The sequence below is a fragment of the Mastigoproctus giganteus genome, chromosome 4 (assembly GCF_048544385.1).
Source record: "Mastigoproctus giganteus isolate SK-2022 chromosome 4, ASM4854438v1, whole genome shotgun sequence".
Taxonomy (NCBI): Eukaryota; Metazoa; Arthropoda; class Arachnida; order Uropygi; family Thelyphonidae; genus Mastigoproctus; species Mastigoproctus giganteus.
Genome location: NC_143578.1, coordinates 138,513,207 through 138,535,738, shown reverse-complemented (window position 1 = coordinate 138,535,738; position 22,532 = coordinate 138,513,207). Strand labels below are relative to the sequence as shown.

At 36.2% G+C, this 22,532-nt stretch overlaps 1 protein-coding gene across 3 annotated transcripts in view; it reads left to right on the top strand.

The window, feature by feature from the left end:
* LOC150087090 (nuclear factor 1 A-type-like) overlaps positions 1-22,532 on the top strand; it is a 384,875-nt gene that overhangs the window by 65,435 nt on the left and 296,908 nt on the right. For all 3 annotated transcript variants that reach the window (XM_090371811.1, XM_090371808.1, XM_090371809.1), the window contains 2 exons: positions 1,377-1,464; positions 17,800-17,955. In XM_090371811.1, the coding sequence (XP_090227937.1) occupies positions 1,456-1,464; positions 17,800-17,955 (165 nt within the window). In that variant the 5' untranslated portion in view covers positions 1,377-1,455. The remainder of the gene's footprint in view (positions 1-1,376; positions 1,465-17,799; positions 17,956-22,532) is intronic.

Below are 22,532 nucleotides of genomic sequence, written 5' to 3'. Positions count from 1 at the left end.
ATGATTCTGCTAGGGAGAGTGTGCTAGCGCGACTTGCACCAATTCAGCACTCTGCCCTGAGGATTTCTATGGGTGCTTATAGAACTTCACCAGTTCAAAGTTTTTATATTGATGCTCATGAACTTCCTCTAAGCCTCAGGAGAAAGATGTTACTTCTTAACTATATAACTAAAATCCGAAGTCTACCTACCCATCCCATTAAGCCAATACTTAATGAGCCACATTTCACAACATTGTATAGAAATAAACCTAGGGCAATTCAGCCTTTTGCTCTCAGAGCTCAAGCATTATCGCAAACTTGGAATATACATCCTGATAAAGTTCTTCAAGATTTAAGTAGTACAGATCCCCCATGGACGTCTATTAAACCACTCTGTGACAGTTATTTTCTAAACTGGGGAAAACACTCTCTTGCAAATGTTAATATACAACAACTCCATATTGCCCACACACAAAATTATCTGTTTTCAAAAATATACACTGACGGATCAAATTCTGAGAGTGGAGTGGGTACATCAGTCGTTTTCCCTCATAAAACCTTCTCCGTATCACTTCCCAATGAATGCAGCAGCTATACAACTGAATTATACGCCATCAAACTTGCAGTAGAAAATATCCTCCATCTTTCCATCCATAAAAGCATGATATATACGGACTCCCAGAGTGCGATTATAGCTTTACAGAACAATTCTTCTCAAACACATCCTTTAATAAAGCTCATAAAATCCAAACTGATGCATCTTCAAGAACTCCAACAAGTGGCCATTTTCTGCTGGATCCCAGGCCATGCTGGGATAAGAACAATGGAGAATTCAATGGCAAGCCCAAACGCACAATAAACTCCACCAAATAAAACCTGAACCGCAACCGTGGACCTCCAGTTTCCGTATAAACAGGAGGGAGGAAGTAATCTTAACCAGAGTGCGAATTGGCCACAGTCATCTTACCCACCTTTATCTCCTCACAGGTAATGATCCTCCACAATAAACACAGTGCAACTGTCCACTCACAATGAAGCATATTCTTATTGAGTATACTTTATACACCACTGCCCACCAAGTCTCTTTTAGCTTTCTGCCAAACCTTAAAGAACCCTTGACACTCTGCCACATCATAGGTAACGACACTAATCTGCTGGAGTTCTTTCACTTTACGAAAAAGATCAAATTATATGATCGTTTTTGAGTAATGCCATCACAATCACCATGCATATGTAACATTCATAACGGTGATAGGTGCAATATGGCCTAAGTAGCCCTTGCACCAAAAAAACAACAAGTGCAATACCATAACTATTAATATTTAATAGTCATTTCTAAAATATTTTATTATTCTCTAACAATTTGCTCTTTTTTTCTCTTCTCTCTATGGCTTAGGGCATTAATACATTCACTGCCATTACTTGTAGAGTTATGTGGAATCCATTATCTCAATAGTACACCATTTTAGGACTGCATGCCTCTGGTAGGTTTGTTTCTAAAGTTAATAGTAAGAATTTAACATTAAATTAAATTTAACTTTATAAAGTTTTATGTCAAATCATAACCTTAATAGTTTGAGATTACTTTTGTTAATCGAATGCTACGTGATATTTTTCCTGAATTTTTTTTTTTTTTTTTTGTTTATTCGAAACCAGGTATATTGAGGTTATGTATGACTAAGTGCATTTGTATGTAAGGGTTCTTTTATGCAGGTCTAGTCTCCTAATGACTGTATTTTCTTACTCATAATTTTTAAAATATTCTTTTATTTTATTTTTATTTTTTTGTTGGTGCTTTTTTGATGATTTATTTTTATAGCAAATTAAGCCATGAATAATTCGAAAAAATATTTTCTTATGTGTTACGAAACTACTTAAATTCTCAAAGGGTTTCATAACTTTACAAACACTAAACAGTATTGGATGCTTTAGGATAGATTTAATGAATTTGTGTTACACAAAAAAAATAGCATTTCCTTTTAGTTTGTCCAAACAGCAAACATTAAAAACATTAAAAACATTAAAATTTTTTTAATGTTTTCGAAGAGGCTAAGAAGATTAAAGAACAGCTCATTAGAGTCTTTGTTCAAGTCAAGGCAGATCAGCCAGATCTAAGTCTCTTCTCTGGTTAAAAAGTACATTCGCAAGTTTCTCTACAAAAACAAATAAATCCAGGACCTTTCAAGATGCAATGCCATTTCTAGAACAACTTTCCTGTTAAGAAATAATAATAAAACAAAAAATGTTATCTCTGTAATCTTCTTTTTTATGTGTTTGTTATCTAGGAATTATGAGTTATTTTATTTGAGCTTCCCTGTGTATGATGGAATGTAGCTGCAGAGGGAAGCCGAAATAAAAGGACTCATAATCCTTAGATAACAAACACACATAAAAAGAAGACAGTTTCAGTAAGATTATGTGTCATCTACAGAAGATGCATAACGTTCCCTATTTACTGTTTGAATGTGTTCCTAATGCCTGGTAATGTGTTCCTAATGCCATGTGTCACGCTGTCACATGACCACACCTTTTAGTTTTTGACTGGAGAAAACATGGCCCACTTACAGGCAGTATTGTTAATGAGTTCATGATTTCAGTGAGTTCTGAGCCTTGGTAACCTTTCACAAGCAGAAATATAACATAGGAAGTTCTTCTAAACAAGGTATATACAAATTCATTGTTAATTGAATTGTTCTACTATTGGCTTTTTGGGTAGCATAGTGCATATAAGCACCATCCTCCATACACTGGGCGGAAAAGGCCCGGGTTTGAATCCTTTCAGTGATGAGAGGAAGTTCTGTGAACTTTTTTCACAATATGGATGAGCTAATTGACCTCAGGTGAGGATTGCATGGTTTTTCCCTTCTGTAAACTCAGGTTTTTCATCCAACACATGCTTTCTACAGAGATAATATTTATATTATTCAATAAGATGCTGATGTGCCTGAAGCCCTACAACTTTACTAGTTTAATATTTAGCTTTAGTATTAATATTAAGGGTGGGCCGTCCCGATGGTGCAAGGGGTGTGCTGCACCCAGGTGGCAACATTCAAGGGGTGCCTGAAAACCTGAACCTTATATACACATATGAAGAAAATTTTAAAATGGGGTGCCAAATTTCAATTGGCACCCAGGTGCCACATTCCCTAGGAATGCCCCTGATTAATATTCATCTTAAATTTGCAAAGCAATGAATGTTTAGCAGCAATATTGATAGGCATAACAGTTGTCTCTTTTCTACAGCTGCCGTTGCTCTATGTTGCCATTTCTTTTGCAAATTCAGTGGTTCTGTTGCAGTAGTAATAGCAACATTATAGTAGTAATAAGCATATAGTGCAAGGAAGCCACAGGTTTTTGCTGCACTGGCTGGGAAAAAAAATGAGTAGATAAGAAAATACAAATTATTTTGTATTTTCTTATCTACTTGAAAATACATTTCTTGTATTTCTTGAAAATACAAATTAACCTTTGAATTTATTCAAACTGTCAGCCTCAACTACCTGTGAAGGCAACCTGAAGGTAACCTGTTCCATCAATCAACAACTTGCTGGCTAAAAGAAAACTGCCTACAATCTAGTCTAAACATCTTCCCCCGTAATTTTAATTTATGACTCCTAGTTCTGGAATTCTTTATAACAGTGAAAATTCTGCTTTTGTTCAATTTGCTGACCCCTCTCAGAGCCTTAACCTTAATCAGGTCACATCCGAGGTGCCTGGGTGCCAAACTCTGTAGCCCACATATATAGAGTCTTTACTCATATGTTTGCCCTTTTGCTGATCTCACCATGAAAGTTGCACATCTTTGGTCCCATTCAAGAAGCTCAATATCTTTTTTCAGATGAGGTCTCCATACTTGAACACAGTATTCCAAATGTGGTCTTACAATTGCCTTGTATGCGGGACTACGTCCTACATATCTCTACAGGATTATGTTCTATAAATCATCAATAGGACAATGTGGGCTCTCCTGGCTGCCTGTTTACACTGCTCAGAAAACTTCATATCTGCTCATGTTATAACATATATCTGCCCGTATTAAAACTTTGCATTTTGCTGCATTAAAACCTAGCTGCCACTTTCCTGACCATTCTTGCAGCCTGTTCAAGTCATTTTGAAGGAGCACTGCTTGGTACTGATCGTTAACTACTTTATCAATCTGTCATCTGCAAATTTTGACATCAAGCCTGCTAACCCAGCAATCAACGAAGATTGCTGGTTTAGAAGGCTTGATGTAATTTAGAAACAACAGAATCGGAATCAACAGTTAGAATCGGAAACAACAGTGGTTCATCTGATCCTTGAGTGAACTAATCCATGGGTGACCACACTTCTGACTTTACACCAATCTGAAGAATATCCATTAATCACAGCCCTTTGCCTTCTGCCCTAAAGCCACCTGGCAGTCCATCTGAGATTTTTTTTCCCAGTAATCCTTATACAATAACTTCTCATGAAAGTGGGTCAAATGTCTTGATAAAATCCAAATAAACTATACAGTATACAGGAACTTCCTGACTTATGTAATACTCGACTTAGGCAAATTCAACTTTACGTAAGTTTTTGCCAGCTGGTGCAAACTGAAAGAAATATGGAAATGTATTTTGCATCTGTAGAGACAAATGGAGGCATTGTGAAAATATCGTAATGTTGAGCCCAATAACACATTGGTTTTTTTGTAATTCTTTCCAAGTCCTTGAAAGTTGAAAATTTTGCTATATTAATAAGCTATTTATATCTCGAAAAGGTCATATTTATAATGGAAGTTGGCACTCCACTTTCATTGTTATCATATGCTCCCGTTATAAGAATCGATTTTGAATGCTTTTGTGATTTTTTTCTAAAGCACATTTCTGGAGGTCACAACTAAAAAACAATTTGCACTTTCTGGTTTATTGGAAAATCTATTATCCTTAGCGCAATCTATTATTATAAAGGGTAGTATACTTGATCTTATTGCATTTGTGATAATCCTGATAACTGGAATTCTGTGGGTAGATAAGAAAAAAATATATATATTTTTACATTATGGTATTATGGTGAAATGTGTTTCCCTTCACTGAAATCTTCAATCATATAAAAAACAAATTTTCAGAAACTTCTCTTCATTCCTATTTATGTATTACAATGATGAAGGAAAAGGGACCAATGGAAAGTGCAAGTGTTGGCAGTGCCAGAAAACAAAACAAAAGTGATTTAGAAATGAAGATGAAAACGATTAAGAAGTACAAAGCAGGACAAAGTTTGTCATCTATTTCAAGGGAATTAGGTCTTGCTGTTTCAACAGTGAATAGTATTTTAAAGGACAGTTCACATATAAAAGAACATGTCATAGGATCAACACACTTAAGATCAACAGTTATCACAAAACAGTGTCCCTGAGTCCAATGGCCATTCAAGCAAAAGTAAGAATAGTTTATGAAGATATTAAGGATAAGTACGGCAAACCCCAAGACAAGCAAGCAACGGGTGGTTTAATAGGTTCAAGCATCGCGCTGGTTTCCAAAACATTAATGTATGCGGTAAAGTCGCCACTGCCGATTCTGCAGTTGCAGAAAAATTTTGTGATGTGTTGGAAAAAAATTATTGGTTAAGGCGGCTGGCTATTCAATGCAGCAAATTTTTAACATTGATGAGACTGCTCTGTATTGGAAAATAAATACCGGTTCGAACATACATTGCCAAAGAGGAAAAGACAATGCCAGGTTTCAAAAGATAGGGCCACGCTCTTGCTTGGGGCTAATGCAGTGGGAGATTACAGATAAATACCAATGCTTGTGTAACATTCTGGAAATCCTTGTGCATTTAAGGGCATCAATATAGCCACTCTACCCATGCATTTCCGATCGAACCAGAGAGCATGGATAACAGTATCTCTTTTTGAAGATTGGTTTAAATGCTGCTTCATGCTCAAGGTTGAAAAATATTGTAAAGACAACGACGTCCCTTTCAAGATTTTGCTTCTATTAGATAATACTAATGGACATCCTATGCATCTAGATCATTAGCATTAGCATTAGTAGAGGCATATGATGCAAGAAAGCAAGCTTATTCAGCATCAGCCAAAAAAAAAAAAAAAAAAACCAACCACTACTCCCATTTCACCCCTCCGTTCATTCGAAATACCTGTCCAGCTGAGCCTTAAATTTGTTTAGGCTATCAACTTCAACAACAAGCGATGGGAGTCTATTCCACAAACCAACTGCCCGCTGGCTAAAGGCAAATTTCCGCACATCTATCCGACATCCATCCTTCCTCAATTTGAATTTATGCCCTCTCAGGTGATTATTCTGAACAAGAGGAAGAATCCCATCGGCATTGAGCATGCTCAAACCATTCAAAGCCTTATACACCTCTATCAGATCACCTCGCCAATGCCTAGTCTCCAGGCTCTGTAATTTGCAAAACTTAAGCCTTTCTTCGTAAGACCAACCCTTTGTTCCATTCACTAATCTTGTTGCCCTTCTCTGTACTCGTTCCAACAGCTCTACATCCTTCTTGAAATGAGGCCTCCAGACCTGTATACAGTACTCAAGGTGTGGCCTGACCAATGCCTTATACAAGGGAATAATCACATCCCTGTCCCTGCTAGAAAAATTCCTGTATATCATTGACAAGACACCATGAGCTACTCTTGCAGCTCGTCTGCACTGCTCAGAGAACTTCATATCTGCCTGCACAATTACCCCCAGGTCCTTTTCATTCTCTACCACTGTCAGCGTAGTGCCACAGAGTTGATACGTTGATCTGGGGTTACTGTTTCCCATATGTAGTACTTTACATTTGTCAATGTTAAACTTCATTTGCCACCTCTCAGCCCATCTGCTCAACCTTTCCAGATCCTGTTGCAGCAGCATAGTATCAGTAGTGTCCTTAACAACCCTGCCAACCTTGGTATCGTCTGCAAACTTGGACATTAAGCCTGATACACCATCATCAATATCATTTATAAATACAGAAAACAACAACAGACCCAACACTGAACCCTGAGGAACTCCACTAATAACATTAGTCCACGTTGAGCAGTGTCCATTGATTACCACTCTCTGTCTTCTGCCACTCAACCATCCCTTTATCCATAGCAGCAATTTGCCTCCAATGCCACACTTCTCCAATTTGTGCAGCAGTCTTCCATGCGCAACAGTATCAAAAGCCTTTCTAAGATCCAAATATATAATATCAAAGTTATTCCCTGCATCCAGTTCTTTTGTGACTACATCATAGTATCCAATCAAATTGGTCAGACAAGACCTGCCCTTAACAAAACCATGCTGTGTCTGAGCTATAACTGAATTCTTGTCCAGATGATCCTGCAGTGCTTCTTTAACCAGTGTCTCCATTAATTTTCCTGGAACCGAAGTTACACTAACAGGTCTATAATTACTTGTGTCAGCCTTTGATCCTCCTTTGTGAATTGGGGTTACATTTGCACATCTCCAGTCCATGGGTACCTCCCCTGAGTCCAAAGAAGCTCTCATAATTATGGCTAGGGGTTTGCTTACTTCCTTTGCTGCCTCCTTTAATATAACTGGATAGATCCCATCCACCCCGGGTGCCTTTTTTATGTTTATCCTCAACAATTTCTCCTCCACTTTCCTCTCAGTTATTAGAAAATCATCTAGCTCACTGCCAATGTTTACTTCACCTACGACATTCCCCTTCCTGAATAACTCCTCATGTGTGAATGTAGATGCAAAATACTCGTTTAGATTGTTAGCCACCTGAGCTGGATCCTCAACTGTTGAACCATCAACATCCAGTGGACCAATCTGATTCATCCCTTTCCTTCTTGAGTTTAAATAGGTAAAGAACTCTTTTCTGTTTTTCTTTGCATCCTTTGCCAAGGATTTCTCAAAGTCTGCCTTTGCCTGCCTAATCTCCTTTGTGACTTGGTTACAGACCAACTTATATCTATCATGGGCTTCCATGTCACCCATTAATTTGTATGTATCCCATGCATTTTTCTTCTCTGCCATATGTCTCATTAGTTCATCTGACAACCATTTAGGCCTGAACCTTGAACAATATTTCTTGGTTGGTATGTTAAGCCTGGTAGCTTCCAAGATTAGTTCCTTGAATGCTTCCCATTTTGAATTTGCTGTTGGTAACATCATCAGTTGGTCCCACTGTATAGAATTTAAATACCGTCTCAGACCATCATAGTCGCCTTTACGAAAGCAAAAACCCTTCCCTTTACCTCTGATGGTAGTTACCTCCTTGAGTAAATCCCACTTCAGCACACTGTGATCACTGCCACCCAGTGGTTCCTTTATTTGCAGATTCCTAATGCATGAAGAATCACTACTGATAATCAGATCAAGAGTATTACTCCCTCTAGTTGCCTCCCGAACATGCTGGTGTAGAAAACAATCATCCAATAAATCCACAAAAGCCTTGCTAGTGTGTGAGTGACCAACCCACAAATTCCAGTCAATATCTGGGAAATTAAAACCCCCATTATAAGACTCTCTGATTTACTGGCCCATTCTATTTCCCTGTACAGTATCTTATTATACTCATCAGAGTCATTAGGCCTATAGCACACTCCTACTCTCAATTTTGATTTACCTATGCTTATGTCACACCAAACTGACTCGACACTGCCCTGTCCATCAATGTCGACTGGCTTCACTTCCTTGGATTTTGTGTTTTTTAACTAATAGCATAACCCCTCCTGTTCTGTCTATCCTTTCTATACACATTGTACTCCCCAAATTCCAGTTCTGAATTCCTTATATCTGTGTGACACCATGTCTCTGATATCCCAACAATATCTGCCTTTGATGTTTTGAGCAATACCTCAAATTCATCAAATTTATTTACTAAACTCCTAGCATTGGTGTACACGCAAGTATAAATGCACCTGTTTCTATTCTTAGCTACCCTAACACAACCCATGTGTTTACTTGTACTGCAATGACTTCCAGCAGTCTCTGAAATATCCTGCATCTTGTTTTTCAGGCTTCTGCTCATTCCAATAGAAGCAGTGCAAGAATCTCTTTCACCTCTGCCAGTGGCTACTGTTAATCCATTAGTCTTTGTCTCCCCCCAAGCTAGCAGTTTTCCGACCCACCTAACACTGCCTCGATAGCATCAGCAAATATTCTTGCACCCTTTCTATTTAAGTGTATCCCATCCCTGTTGAAGCAATCTCTCCTGTTAACAAGTATATTCCAGGCTGAAAAAAATTCTACCCCTTGAGCCTTGCACAATCTTTCCAGGGCCGAATTGATCGACAAGGCTCTCATCATATACTCCCTCCTATCGTGTCTGGGCAGAATTGCAGACACTTTCAAATTCAACCCTACTTCACGGCTTTTTTTCAACAGTGACCTGTACTTGTTAAGTAATTCCGCTGGTCTCCTACTCTTAATATCATTAGTGCCAACGTGTACAACTATATCACCTTTTGTGCCCTTAAAAGATGATATCTGCTCTACAATGTCATCAACCTTTGCCCCTGGCAGACATACCCTGGTCCTGTTCCACCTATCCTTTTTACAAAGCATGTTCCCCGTTTCCCTGACAATAGAGTCACCAACAACTACTAGTTCCTGTGGGACCAGCGCATTCTGCCTTGGGGGCTGCCTCTGTGTTGCAAGATGACCAAGTGCAAGCTCTGGCGTTGATGTGGGCAGCTGAGAACTTGATGGGCCCCTCAATTTGTTTCCTTCGAGGGCATCCGCCCTGTCCTTCAAGGTCTCATATAGGCCCATAACAACGCCGAGTTGTCGCCTAATTTCCTTGCACTCCTTGCATCGTGCACACACAAAGACATCCCCCATGGCAGTATCATGTCCCGTACCCGATTGCTCCGCAAACATCAAGCAAACGGTGCATCTTAAAAGGCTGTGATTCAGAGGGCAACTTCCCCCCTCAGTTCTCCCCTGAGTCACAGCACTCCCATTAGCTTGAGCCTTTTGCTTTGCTGCTCTGGTCAGAGTCATGATTTCGATTTAAATGTCAATAAAATTACAATTCAAGAACAAAATTAAAACCTTAAACTTGTATCTTAACACAGTTATAACGCTATATTTATTTTTCAGTATCGAGTGTTATCTACGAGTTCCCTTTATATAACTTCCGTATCAAGTATGTATTAATTATTTGTTACGTTTGTACTCTAAGTCGTTATATATATATATATAGTTAAAAGTACAATTTAATTGACAATGAAGTTTAACAAGATTAATAGATCTACTGATTAATTGACAATATTATATTATGCACTATACTATACAAAGCTAATGCTATCAAATTCCGGATATGCTGTATCGCATTTCAGTAACGAGTGTTATCTACGAAATTCCTTTATATAACTTCCGTATCAAGTTATGTATTAATTATTTATTTTTACTAATTATTTATGTTCCGTAACCTAAGTGGTTATGTGTATAGTTAAAAGTACAGTTGCCGACCGGGCTAGCCAGGTGGGTAAAGTGCCTGCCGGGCAACCCAAAGGTCGCGGGTTCGATTCCCGCCTCGGGCTTGGATCAAAGTACTGCAAAAACCTTGGGAGGTGCACTATGGCCACAGAAGCCGATGCGCCAACAACTACCAAACCAAAAAAAAAAAAAAAAGTACAGTTTAATTGCCAATGAAGTTCGACAAGATTAATAGATTTTACTGATTAATTTTCACGTAACAATGGCGGCCTATTATGAATGGTAAACACGTGGATTCGATACCCTTTCCGATACTAAGTAATACCTACAAATCTCTATCTAAGTTACTTTAACTTTAAGTACCGTAAATAGGAATATAAAGCTACTCTAGAAATAAGTTAATATGTCAATTTAAACTAATAAAGCAGAAAATAAATCAGAAAAAACTTCTCTGTTCCAAGAGCGGCAGAAAGGTACGTCCGCACAGGAAACTCTCGTCCTCAAAACCCCATTTGGAATGTGATTTCAATTGGAATGTGAGAGTCATATTTCTACCTCCAACCACAACTTCACTCATCCAACCTATGGATCAGGGTGTTATTTTGAATTTCAAAGCATGCTATTTATGCACAACATTTGCTCAGGCATTGTCTGCAGTAGATAGTGAGAAAAATTTTACGTTAAGAGACTTTTGGAAATCTTATAATATTTACCACGGCATCTTAAACATTAATAAGGCCTGGGTGGAAATTACTAAAAATTGTTTAAATGGCTCATGGAAGAAAATATGCCTACAGCAAGTAAAAGGCTTTGAAGGGCTTAAATAAGATAAATCATATGTAGAGGTTACAGATAAGATTGATAAGGTTGCAGAGCTACTTCAGTTGGAAGTTGCCAAAGACATGGAGGAGTTAATAGAGGAAGAAGAAAAGGAATTATCTACGAAAGAACTTATTGACTTGCAGGCAGCGATAGTAAAAGAAGAAAATGCAGACGAAGCTCAAGATGAACCAAATAAGGAGCCGAGACGCTTAATCACCAGAGAGATGACAATGGCATTTCATGAAATTGTATCAGCAATGGTGAGGTTGGAGAAGATGGATCCTGACAACGAACGATTCTTAAAAGTTAACAGAGGGGTGAATGATATGCTGCTTGCTACAAAGAAATCTATGATGAAAAGAAAAAAGCCACCATCCAATCATCCATTAATATGTTTTTTCATAAGGTTGAGTGGCCGACCCCTTCTAAATCTACACAGCCCTCAACCTCTGCAGTGGTGTACTTGTCAGCTGAAGATGTCAATTCTGGCAACGATGCTCAAGAGGTAAAATTTAGGGCAGAAACCCACTATTATCACGTCACGTGAATCTTGTCATGTCCCTGTCACAGAGTAGTTCTCTATGGTCCCTGTAAACTGCGAAGTCGGTCGGAGAAGAAACGTCACTGTAATGTACGATGGCCACATTAAAAATTTGATCTTGAGGTACTTATGCTTATGTTTGTGGTATTCATTCCTCATTTAGGGGTACTCGCATTATGTCTTAAAAGAAAACCGAACAATTTTAAATAACAACCATTTTATTTCTATATTTTGTTGAATTTTACAAGTTCGTGGAATGCAAAATTAGTCAAATTTTAATAAAACTAGCTGAAGCATAGCCTGTGCTTTAATTCGTTTAATTTGGAAAATTTTATTGCAAGAGTTATAAACACTAAAGGAAACTTTTTATAAATATTAACATCAAATGTTTTATATAATTGTTTATAATACATATTCAATACACCTGATTTATTTTATCAAAAAGAAAATATTTACCTTGCAATACTTTTCTTTTGAGCAAATTTTCTTTAACAGTTTTTCATTTTTTTAGTGCATTTGTGTAAAATTCTTTGCAAGACATTGTGATTGGTTTTCGGCAACAGTTCTCCTTCAACATTTTTATTTCTATCCTTTTTCCACGCGTTAAACATTGAGCTAAATTCTCGCTCACTCATTGCATTTGAGGCAAAGCAAAAACAAAATATTTTTTTCTGTATTACGTACTTTGTACGCATTTAAAATTTTTATGTAACCATCTCTGTTATTTTTGAGGTCTTTTGTCACAATATTTCTATGGAATGATTTCAACAGAAACCGATATTGATATTGGGAATTTTAAATAAAAAACAGTTTGTTGCCTGAGCCTTAAACCATTACAATGAAATAAAAAAGAAGTCAAGTAGAATGTAAAAGGTTACAAAGTAAGCATAATATAAATATTCTATAACCCCCTTTGTAAATAAGATAAAATGTTGGTTTTTGAGTCTTTCTTAAAGAGTGCATTACAACAACAACTTTATCGTCAGTTAATTCTTTCTTCCTAAATAATCATCTCAACAGGTTGTTTTATGATTTCTGCTCTTTTCAAATTCCCCATTTCAAATGTTAAAAAAGGTGTATCTTGGAAATTTTATTAATTCCAAAAGGGCATGTCTTGCAACCTGTAATGTTGTATATGTGTCATTCTCTTTGAGGAAAGCTGAAGCAAAATGAATTGCCACAGTTCATTCTCCTCATCAGATTTTGAAGAAGATTTTGAAAATGCATGTGCTTTTCCAATAGCTGAGAAAACAAAAGAGAGTATGCAATGGATACACGACATAAACTGGAAGAGAACAGAAAAAAGGTGATTTCCATCATTTACTGCAGGACTTAGAAGAAGATGAAAATCGTTTCAAGATGTACTTATGGATGAATAAAGAAGAATTTAATTTCCTATACAATCCAATTAACGATGACATTCAAGGGCAAAATACACGATTTCGAAATTCAATCAGCGCTAAGGAAAAATTAGTTGTATGTTTAAGGAAAGTTGAAATACTGCAAGTTTAATTTTGAATAAGGATTTATTATTTTACAATACGAAACAAAAATTTTTAATGAAATTTAATTACAATGAAAAACTTCTTCTCAACCCTAAAAATTGAACTTGTAAGAAATTGTTATGTATGAGTTGTTCAAATTGAAATGATCGACTTGTTCATCCTCTCAATTTGTTAATTGGAATTCTGTTGATCTGTTGATCCTTTGGCCATTTTTGAGCGTCCCTGTGACTGGACATTTGTGGTAAGTATGCCGAGTAGCTGGTCAAAGTGGAGGGTGCTTCGGAATAGGCACAGGTGTAACGTCCTTGTTGTTGTTGTTATTTGATTTTGGATATTCTTACTTGTGTGCTCAAAACAGATTATTTACTTTTAATTTAATTTTATATTAGCATTTCCTCCATTTTCCTCTTGTCACAAGGTCACGCCTAACGAAATTTCTGTTTGAACAGAAAAATCTGAGATCCTGACAATGTCATTCGGCCTTGAAGCCCGATGTGTTATCTTGTGAATACAGCCAATCACAACAGTGCTTTCCACCGTTGTGATTAGCAATACACTAATTGTTAAATATAGCTCCCCCCACATTTGACGCTAGACATGTATACAAGTGAAGTCTCTTGAAGTGATAATAGTGTTTCTGCCCTTACTGACATTATACCTACTCCTCTCTTTTTTTGTAATTTTATAATTTTGAAATTCCGACTTATGTAGAGTTCCACGGAACGCAACCCTTATGTTAATCGGGGAGTGGCTGTATTCCAATTATTCCTTACATCCAGCTCATGAGTAACTGTATCAGAACAGCTTGCTAAGTTAATTAAACATGATTTTCCCTTAATAAAACCATGTTATATGTTATTTAGAATGCCATACCTATCTAAATGTCTCTGGATTGCATTCAGTCATCTAAGATTTTCCCTACCATTGAGGTCAGACTAACCAGTATGTAGTTACCAACTTCACTCTTAGAATAATCTTTAGGTATTGCTAATATGTTGGCACTTCTCTAGTCCAAAGGAATCTTTCCCGAGTCTAAAGATGCCCTCATAATTAACTTCAGTGGTTCAATACACTCCCTGGTGGCCTCCCTCAAAATTTCTGGGTATATGCCGTCAGCTCCAGGATATTCAGTTACAAATTTTTTCCCTGTCTTTCCCTTTCCTTCCTTCAGTTTGAGTTATTCATTGGCATGATTGGTTGGTTTCCTCTACATAATGGGAACAGTAAATATCAGTGATATTTTATTTTTTAACCAGCCACCGAGATGCAAAGAACAGTTAGTTACTAGTTCAGCATATATGAAGAGCCCACTTCTTTTCCTGATTACCTTAATATGCAGCCAAAATAAAGTTCATACTGTTTCTTTAATGGGGTTGTTATAAACTGCTTGTGAGATTTAATAAAAAAAAAAGATATCCTGTGACATTTTAAAAGCATGTTCAACTGCAGTTGACACTAAAAATTACAAAAAAAACCATGAGTTTACTGATATATAACAATATTGACTCACACAATTATAACTCTAATTGACTTGACTTGGAGGTTTGCTTTATATATCTGGTATGCAGGGAGTAGTAGGTGTGGTAGAATAGCCTAGAAATTGCTGGAAACGGACCACCTGCTACAAGATTCAGATGACCCTTGACTCCAGAATTTTTTTTTTGTCAGCAGTCCAATTAATATGAACAGATAAATCATAATCTAAATACAGGAAAACTAAAATATGAAATATCTTGCAAACTTTAGGGTGCAAGAAAAAAAAACAGGCTACACATTCAAAATTAGTGTTAAGAATACATTAAATCCGCCATATTCTTATTTTAAAAATATTTCATTGTTGTTCTATAACTTTTTTGCCATAACAGTCAAACAGCTTTTTTGCATAACAGTCAAGAATAGAATGCACTTGTATTTTAGTTACTGATTAGTTTTTTTTTTTTGGGGGGGGGGGATAAAAGACAAAAGTAAAATAAAAAAAATAAAAGGGGTTTAAAATGGGACACTTTAAAACTTTATTCTTATTTCTGAAACTATATTAAATAATATGAACAAATAATGTCTTTATTAAAATCAGTCTTGTTATTCAAAAAGGTGTTTCCTTACTACCATACAGCAAAAACAGGTGGAACCAAAGCTCTCCAGACTCTTGGCATTTTGCAGATGTGATGTGAGAGTGGAGTACAAGAAACATAGACCTCAGTTGTTGATGTGACATCTGTTAAATACTAAAGAGAAAATGAATTTCTTGTAGTTAAAATCAAAACAAAAGCAGAAAATACTTTGTAATTTAGAGAATATATTGGATTTCATTTTATTTATTTCCAGATTTAAAAAATTACAGAAAACATTTAAAAAGTGGCATCAATCGGACACCACTTTGTTATTGAAGGATTACCCTTTTACACCTTACATAGCATCTGACAGACATAACCATTTTTTTGTTTTTTCTGTTATTTTTTCTGGAATTGTGAGTGGGATCTTATCCTTTCATGTACTTTTTGCCACTAACTTTCTCTAAGTGTTTAATATTTTGTTTTAATAATTGTTTAGTCAGTAGATAATAGATTCAGAGTTTAATTGTTTAGTCAGTAGATAATAGATTCAGAGTTTAATTGTTTAGTCAGTAGATAATAGATTCAGAGTTTAATTGTTTAGTCTAATAGATGCTGTAATTAGTTGGATTTTGTAATTAGTTGGAGTATGCAAAGATCCGGAAGCAAGAAGAATGGAAGAACAGCGGCAGCTCTCTGCACCTACACCACTCCATAATTTGATCAATCGTACATATTGCATGTGTTTTTTGAAAACTCCATTTCGATATGTGTACTTATGAGATGGAAATGAGTAAAATAGAGGATCAAGTAAAAAAAAAAAAAAAATCAAGGATCAAGTAAAAAAAAAAAAAAAAATTTATTTATTTTTTTTTTATTTTGCTTGGAATCAAGGAATTTCAAATGATGAAGATTATATAAATTATATAAATCCTGATGAATGACAGTCTCCAGTTTAACAAAGATGGTAAAAATGCAGGAGTAGGGATGCAGGTAATGGAAAGTTAAAACTAGATGAGTGTATTAAAGAAATTTATATCCTATGAGACTTTCTCCATTTTGGCTTGGATCAGACTGCAAAAGAAGTGTTATCAGGAAGAGGGACATTCCCCTCTCCACCTTTCATGTACAGATGTCTTATAATCCTACTTTTACTTCAGAAAGTAGAATAATTATATAGAAAAATTTACATATAAAATTCTACGAAATGTCATAATTATCTAAAGATGTTGCGAAAACTTTTTAGTGTTGATGTTTTTTAGTATTGATATGCTGAACACTTTTGTGCATAATGCAAGCTGGAGCCTGTACTCTTTGTCACAAAAAGAAATTTGTATCCCAAGGTACTTTCTCCTTTTGAACTGTAATTTGGCTTTGTTCAGACTGTAAAACAAGTGTTATTACAAAAAGGAACCTTCCTCCCACCTTTCATTTACAGAAATCTCATAAGCTTGCTTCCCTTTCAGAAAGTAGCATAATTAAATAGAATGATTTGCATTAAAATTCTATGAAATTTCATATCTAAAAATGCAAAAACTTTTTACTCTTGATATATTCAGCATTGTTGTGCATATCTGAGCAGTGCAGACAGTCTACAAGAGTAGCTCATGGTGTTTTGTCAATGATATACAGGAATTTTTCTAGCAGGGATAAGGAGGTGATTATCCCTACTCAGGCCACACCTTGAGTACTGTATACAGGTCTGGAGGCCTCATTTTAAGAAGGATGTAGAGCTGCTGGAATGAGTACAGAGAAGGGCAACAAGATTAGTGAATGGAACAAAGGGTTGCTCTTACGAAGAAAGGCTTAAGTTTTGCAAATTAAAGTGTCTGGAGACCAGGCACCTGCGAGGTGATCTGATTGAGGTGTATAAAGCCTTGAATGGTTTGAGCATGCTCAATGCTGATGGGATTCTTCCTCTTGCTCAAAATAATCACCTGAGAGGGCATAAATTCAAATTGAGGAAAGACAGTTGTAGGATAGATGTGCAGAAGTTTGCCTTTAGCCAGCGGGTGGTTGATTGCTGGAACAAACTTCCATCTGTCATAGAAGTTGATAGCTTAAATAGATTCAAGGCAGAACTAGCCAAACATTTGGAGTGAGTGGATGGGTGAAATGAGAAGGGTTTTTTTTTTTTTTTTTTTGGCTGATGCTATATAAGCTTATTTTCTTGCATCATGTGCTAATGCTAATATTGCTAAGTTGAGCTGATGCTGTCACAAAAAGTATCTGGTCTATCCCTAGCTGTTATTCTCATAAATTGGCTATAATAAAGCATTATAGTGAAGTTGTAAATTCTTCCGGCCTTGGTCATCCAGAGTATAAATGGAAATTTATAAGTACCTGTTCCTTTCTACTTCTTCTTTCAGGACTAAGTGAAACAGAAATGTTTCTAACCAGTTTTTATCACCCCAACCATTGTCTTCTTTTAAGTCTTATTTTATATACTACTTAATTAACTCCATGACTTATTTATATAAAATAGCAATCTGATTTTAACCTCTCACTCTCTTTACAGGATGAATTCCATCCATTCATTGAGGCTCTCTTGCCTCATGTGAAGGCCTTTTCCTATACTTGGTTTAACTTACAGGCCGCAAAACGGAGGCATCTGAAAAAGCATGAGAAGCGTATGAGTTTAGAAGAAGAAAAGAAGTGTAAAGAAGAGTTGCAAGTAAATTATTTATTAATTCGGTCAATTAATGAGATGTGTAGGTGTGTTACATGTGAGAAAATCTGTTAAGATATTTTACAAGGAGTAATTACAAAAATAAGACAAAAAAAAATAAAAGAACTCCAATACATGTTAATAGTTGAATGCAATTTCTAGATAATGTGAAGAACACTTCAGTTGCATTGTGTAAGTTCATGTTCAAATGTTTAACTGTGTAACATGTTTAACTGGCTTTAACATATTTAACTTTTTGTGGACATGCCAAGAATGATAACAATATTGGATGAATGGTGCCTCTTTTTGACCAATCTTTTTTTTTTTTTGGAAAATACTTACATTGAAATCATGGGATAGTGAAGGGAAAGAGAAAAAAATGTAAACTAAAACTAAAGAAATCAAAGAAAGTCAGTGGCAGTTCTCAGAGAGAACCACCATTGACTTCCTCTTCTGAGCCAAAGCATTTCAACTACTTTGAGCTTTTCACTTTTTCTGCTAATATTTGAGAAATGATTTTAGTCTAATTTTAATTTGAAATTATCATATGAACTAAGAGGTAGGAGTATGACTGCACGTGATATTACCAGATTTTGTTATGTAGCATGTGCTATGCTATTACATTTGTAACGCTACTTCCTTTCTAATTTCTTAGTTAAAAACAAAAAAAAAAAAAAAAAACCTATGTGATTATCGAACTAGTGGAAGAGTAAAACAGTAACCCGAAACTGTAAAAAAAAAAAATAATAATAATAAATAAATTTAAAAAATAGGCAATTCGAATCTTCGTGGAGGTCACCTGACAGGTTCTCACACTCAGTTGCTCTGTGAAAACTGTAAAAATTCATTTCAGAGGCAATTTCATTAAAAGTTTGTATTTAGGAAGGTAGAAAATTTTTTTGGTTTTTAAGCACTAATTAGTGATTAATGCAGGATTGTTATTTTTGAGGATCACCTATCATGTCACCACTATGAGCTAAATTTTGTTCATAGCAGACATACCTTGTGTCCTATTCCACCTGATCTTTTAACACAGTGTATTTCCCATTTCCCTGGCATTAGAGTCACTGACAGTAACTACTTGTTGTGCCAGCACTTTTTGCCATTGAGGATGTCATTATGTTGCTCGATGCACAAATGTAGCCTCTGGCATTGAGCTAGGTGCTTGATGGAGCTTTTGTTTGAATTCTTTTCAGGCATCACTCCCTGTTATTCAAGCCTTCATATAGGCCCATCAGAATTTGTAATTTTTGGTTAATCTCCTCAACCTCTGCATCAGAAATATACAAAGACATCCCCATTGGCCATATCATATCCTTCTACAGATGACTTGACAAACAAGCAACAAGTAATGTGCTGTATAAAGCCTTGATTTTTAAGAGAACTGTAGTCAGCAGTTCTCTCCAGAGTCAAAGCATTTCCACTACTTTGAGCTTTTTTGTTTTGTTGCACTAGTCAGAGGCATGATTTTAGTCTAAACTTAAACAATTTAAAAATACATGAAACAGAGGTATGAAATAATAATGCTACACTATTCTCAGGTTTTGTGATAGCAATTTTGTGGAAGCCTTCCATACACAAAAAGAATACACCAAAACTATCATTATGAATAGTTTAACCATTTTCCTCCTGCTTGACTCACCCTGTTTGAAAAAAGAGGAAACTATCCAACAACAGTTTCCTATGCCTGATTAGAATTTGTAGGAAGAAGTGCCCAACCCTCTCCAATCAACAATACTAGCAGTATTTGTACATCTATCATTTGATTAGGAGTAACTTGGTGGGGGGGAACTCATGAAATTCTCACTCTGACCCTTGGACATCAGCAGAACAGTAGGATGGAATGTTAGGCCACTTCATTACATGACAGGTTGTCCAGATTCCCTTCAACCTTCTCAACATGTTCTATGGAAGATTTAATGTCTTATCTGGAAACATTAAAATTTATATATTTTTTTCCACAGAAGGAAGAGGCAAAATCTCTGAAATCTATGGTTGCCTAATATTTAATTAAATTAAATTTATGAAATTACTTACTCTGTGAAAAGTAATTTATGAAAGTACTTACACTGCCATTAGTTTATATTATGTATTATGTAAATTAAGTGATTGGCAAAAGCTGATGTTTGTTTGTTTGTTATTTGGTTTTTAGGAGCATTAGCAACTAAGGCCATATTGTTCCGGAAATATGCGGTGGTCATTCCCTTGACCTTTCCACATCCTCCGTATTTGGTGGTAACGGGCTTGAACCCCGGTTTAATCAAGAAGCGTGTGCTATGCACTGCTGCTCCTTCCCACCTGGCTACGGAGATGTCTTCAAAAGCTGATGCTAGGAGCACTAAAAAACATTATTGTAACTTTGTGGCCTTTCTTGCATAGTGTTGACAAATCGAGTTTGCTACTTAGCACACTGATCTTGCAATATGGATGCATGTTCACCACAATTTGCCTTGGTATTGCACTAATCTAAATAAAATACACTGCTCTAACAGCGAAAAATATATTGTTTTTTTTTTTTTTTTTTTTTATTTAAAGTGTTTATCAATTCCCTGCCTGGAGTCATTTGAAGGTGCTTCCACAATAGGAGATCAGTACACTAAGTAGCAGATTTAGTTTTCTCAAGTGCTACATAAAAAAAGCTGCTTTGGTCACCAAAAATGTAACTAAAAAAATGTAATTTTGGCCACCAAAAATATAAATGTAACACACAATACATAATTGTATTGTGTGTTACAGTTACATTATAAAATTACACGCGTATTGGTATAAATTTATAGTTTATAGACAATAAAAAACACTTTTAATATTAATTATACTCCTATGGAATTACATACAGAATACTAAATAGCATTTATATTTTTCTATATTGATTCAATGAACAGTGGCAGCAGAAACCTTTCCTATTTGACTTTCATTTTTTAAGCAATTTCGAAGACCAAGTATTAAAACAGTTTCACCTACTATATCATATAAACAGAAATAATAATTGATCTACTATTAAATACACTACTGAACACAAATAATAACTAAACAGCAAATGGTTAACAAAATCCAATAATTTTTTTGGAAATACAAAAGTCTACTTTACATAACTCATCTCCAGAAACAGTGCAACTTTGTGGAAGCCTTCCATACACAAAAAGAATACACCAAAACTATCAATATGAATGTTGGCAGGGTAACCATTTTCCTCCTGCTTGACTCACCCTGTTTGAAAATAGAGGAAACTATCCAACAACAGTTTCCTAGCCCTCCCACAGGCCTGATTAGAATTTGTAGGAAGTGCCCAACCCTCTCCAATCAACAATACTAGCAGTATTTGTACATCTATCATTTGATTAGGAGTAACTTAGTGGGGGGGAGCTCATGAAATTCTCACTCTGACCCTTGGACATCAGCAGAACAGTAGGATGGAACGTTAGGCCACTTCAATACATGACAGGTTGTCCAGATTCCCTTCAACCTTTTCAACATGTTCTATGGAAGATGTAATGTCTATTTGGAAACGTTCAAATTTATATATTTTTTTCCACAGAAGGAAGAGGCAAAATCTCTAAAATCTATGGTTGTTTAATATTTAATTAAATTAAATTTATGAAATTAATCTATAATTAATGAAAAAAACAATGCCATTTTCACCATTTCAGTGATTCACTTACGTAAAAATATGATGCTAATGCACTAAACTGTTACATTCTATGATTAATCTAAATTAATGTTACAACACTATATAATAGCATTAGCATTAGCATTAGTAGAGGCATTTGATGCAAGAAAGCAAGCTTATGCAGCATCAGCCAAAAAAAAAAAAAACCCACTTCCACTTCACCCCTCTGTTCGTTCAAAATACCTGTCCAGCTGAGCCTTAAACTTATTTAGGCTATCAACCTCCACCACAAGGGATGGCAGTCTGTTCCACCAACCAACCACCCGCTGGCTAAAGGCAAATTTCCGCACGTCTATCCTACATCTGTCTTTCCTCAATTTGAATTTATGCCCTCTCAGGTGATTTTTCTGAGCTAGAGGAAGAATCCCATCAGCATTGAGCATGCTTAAACCATTCAAGGCTTTATACACCTCTATCAGATCACCTCGCTGGTGCCTAGTCTCCAGACACTGTAATTTGCAAAACTTAAGCCTTTCTTTGTAAGAGCACCCCTTTGTTCCATTCACTAATCTTGTTGCCCTTCTCTGTACTCGTTCCAGCAGCTCTACATCCTTCTTGAAATGAGGCCTCCAGACCTGTATACAGTACTCTAGGTGTGGCCTGACCATTGCCTTATACAATGGAATAATCACCTCCTTATCCCTGCTGGAAAAATTCCTGTATATCATTGACAATACTCCATGAGCTACTCTTGCAGCCCGTCTGCACTGCTCAGAGAACTTCATATCTGCCTGCACAATCACCCCCAAGTCCCTTTCATTCTCTACCACTGTCAGTGTAGTACCACAGAGTTGATACGTTGCTCTGGGGTTGCTTTTTCCCATGTGTAGTACTTTACATTTGTCAATGTTAAACTTCATTTGCCACCTCTCAGCCCATCTGCTCAACCTTTCCAGATCCTGTTGCAGCAGCATAG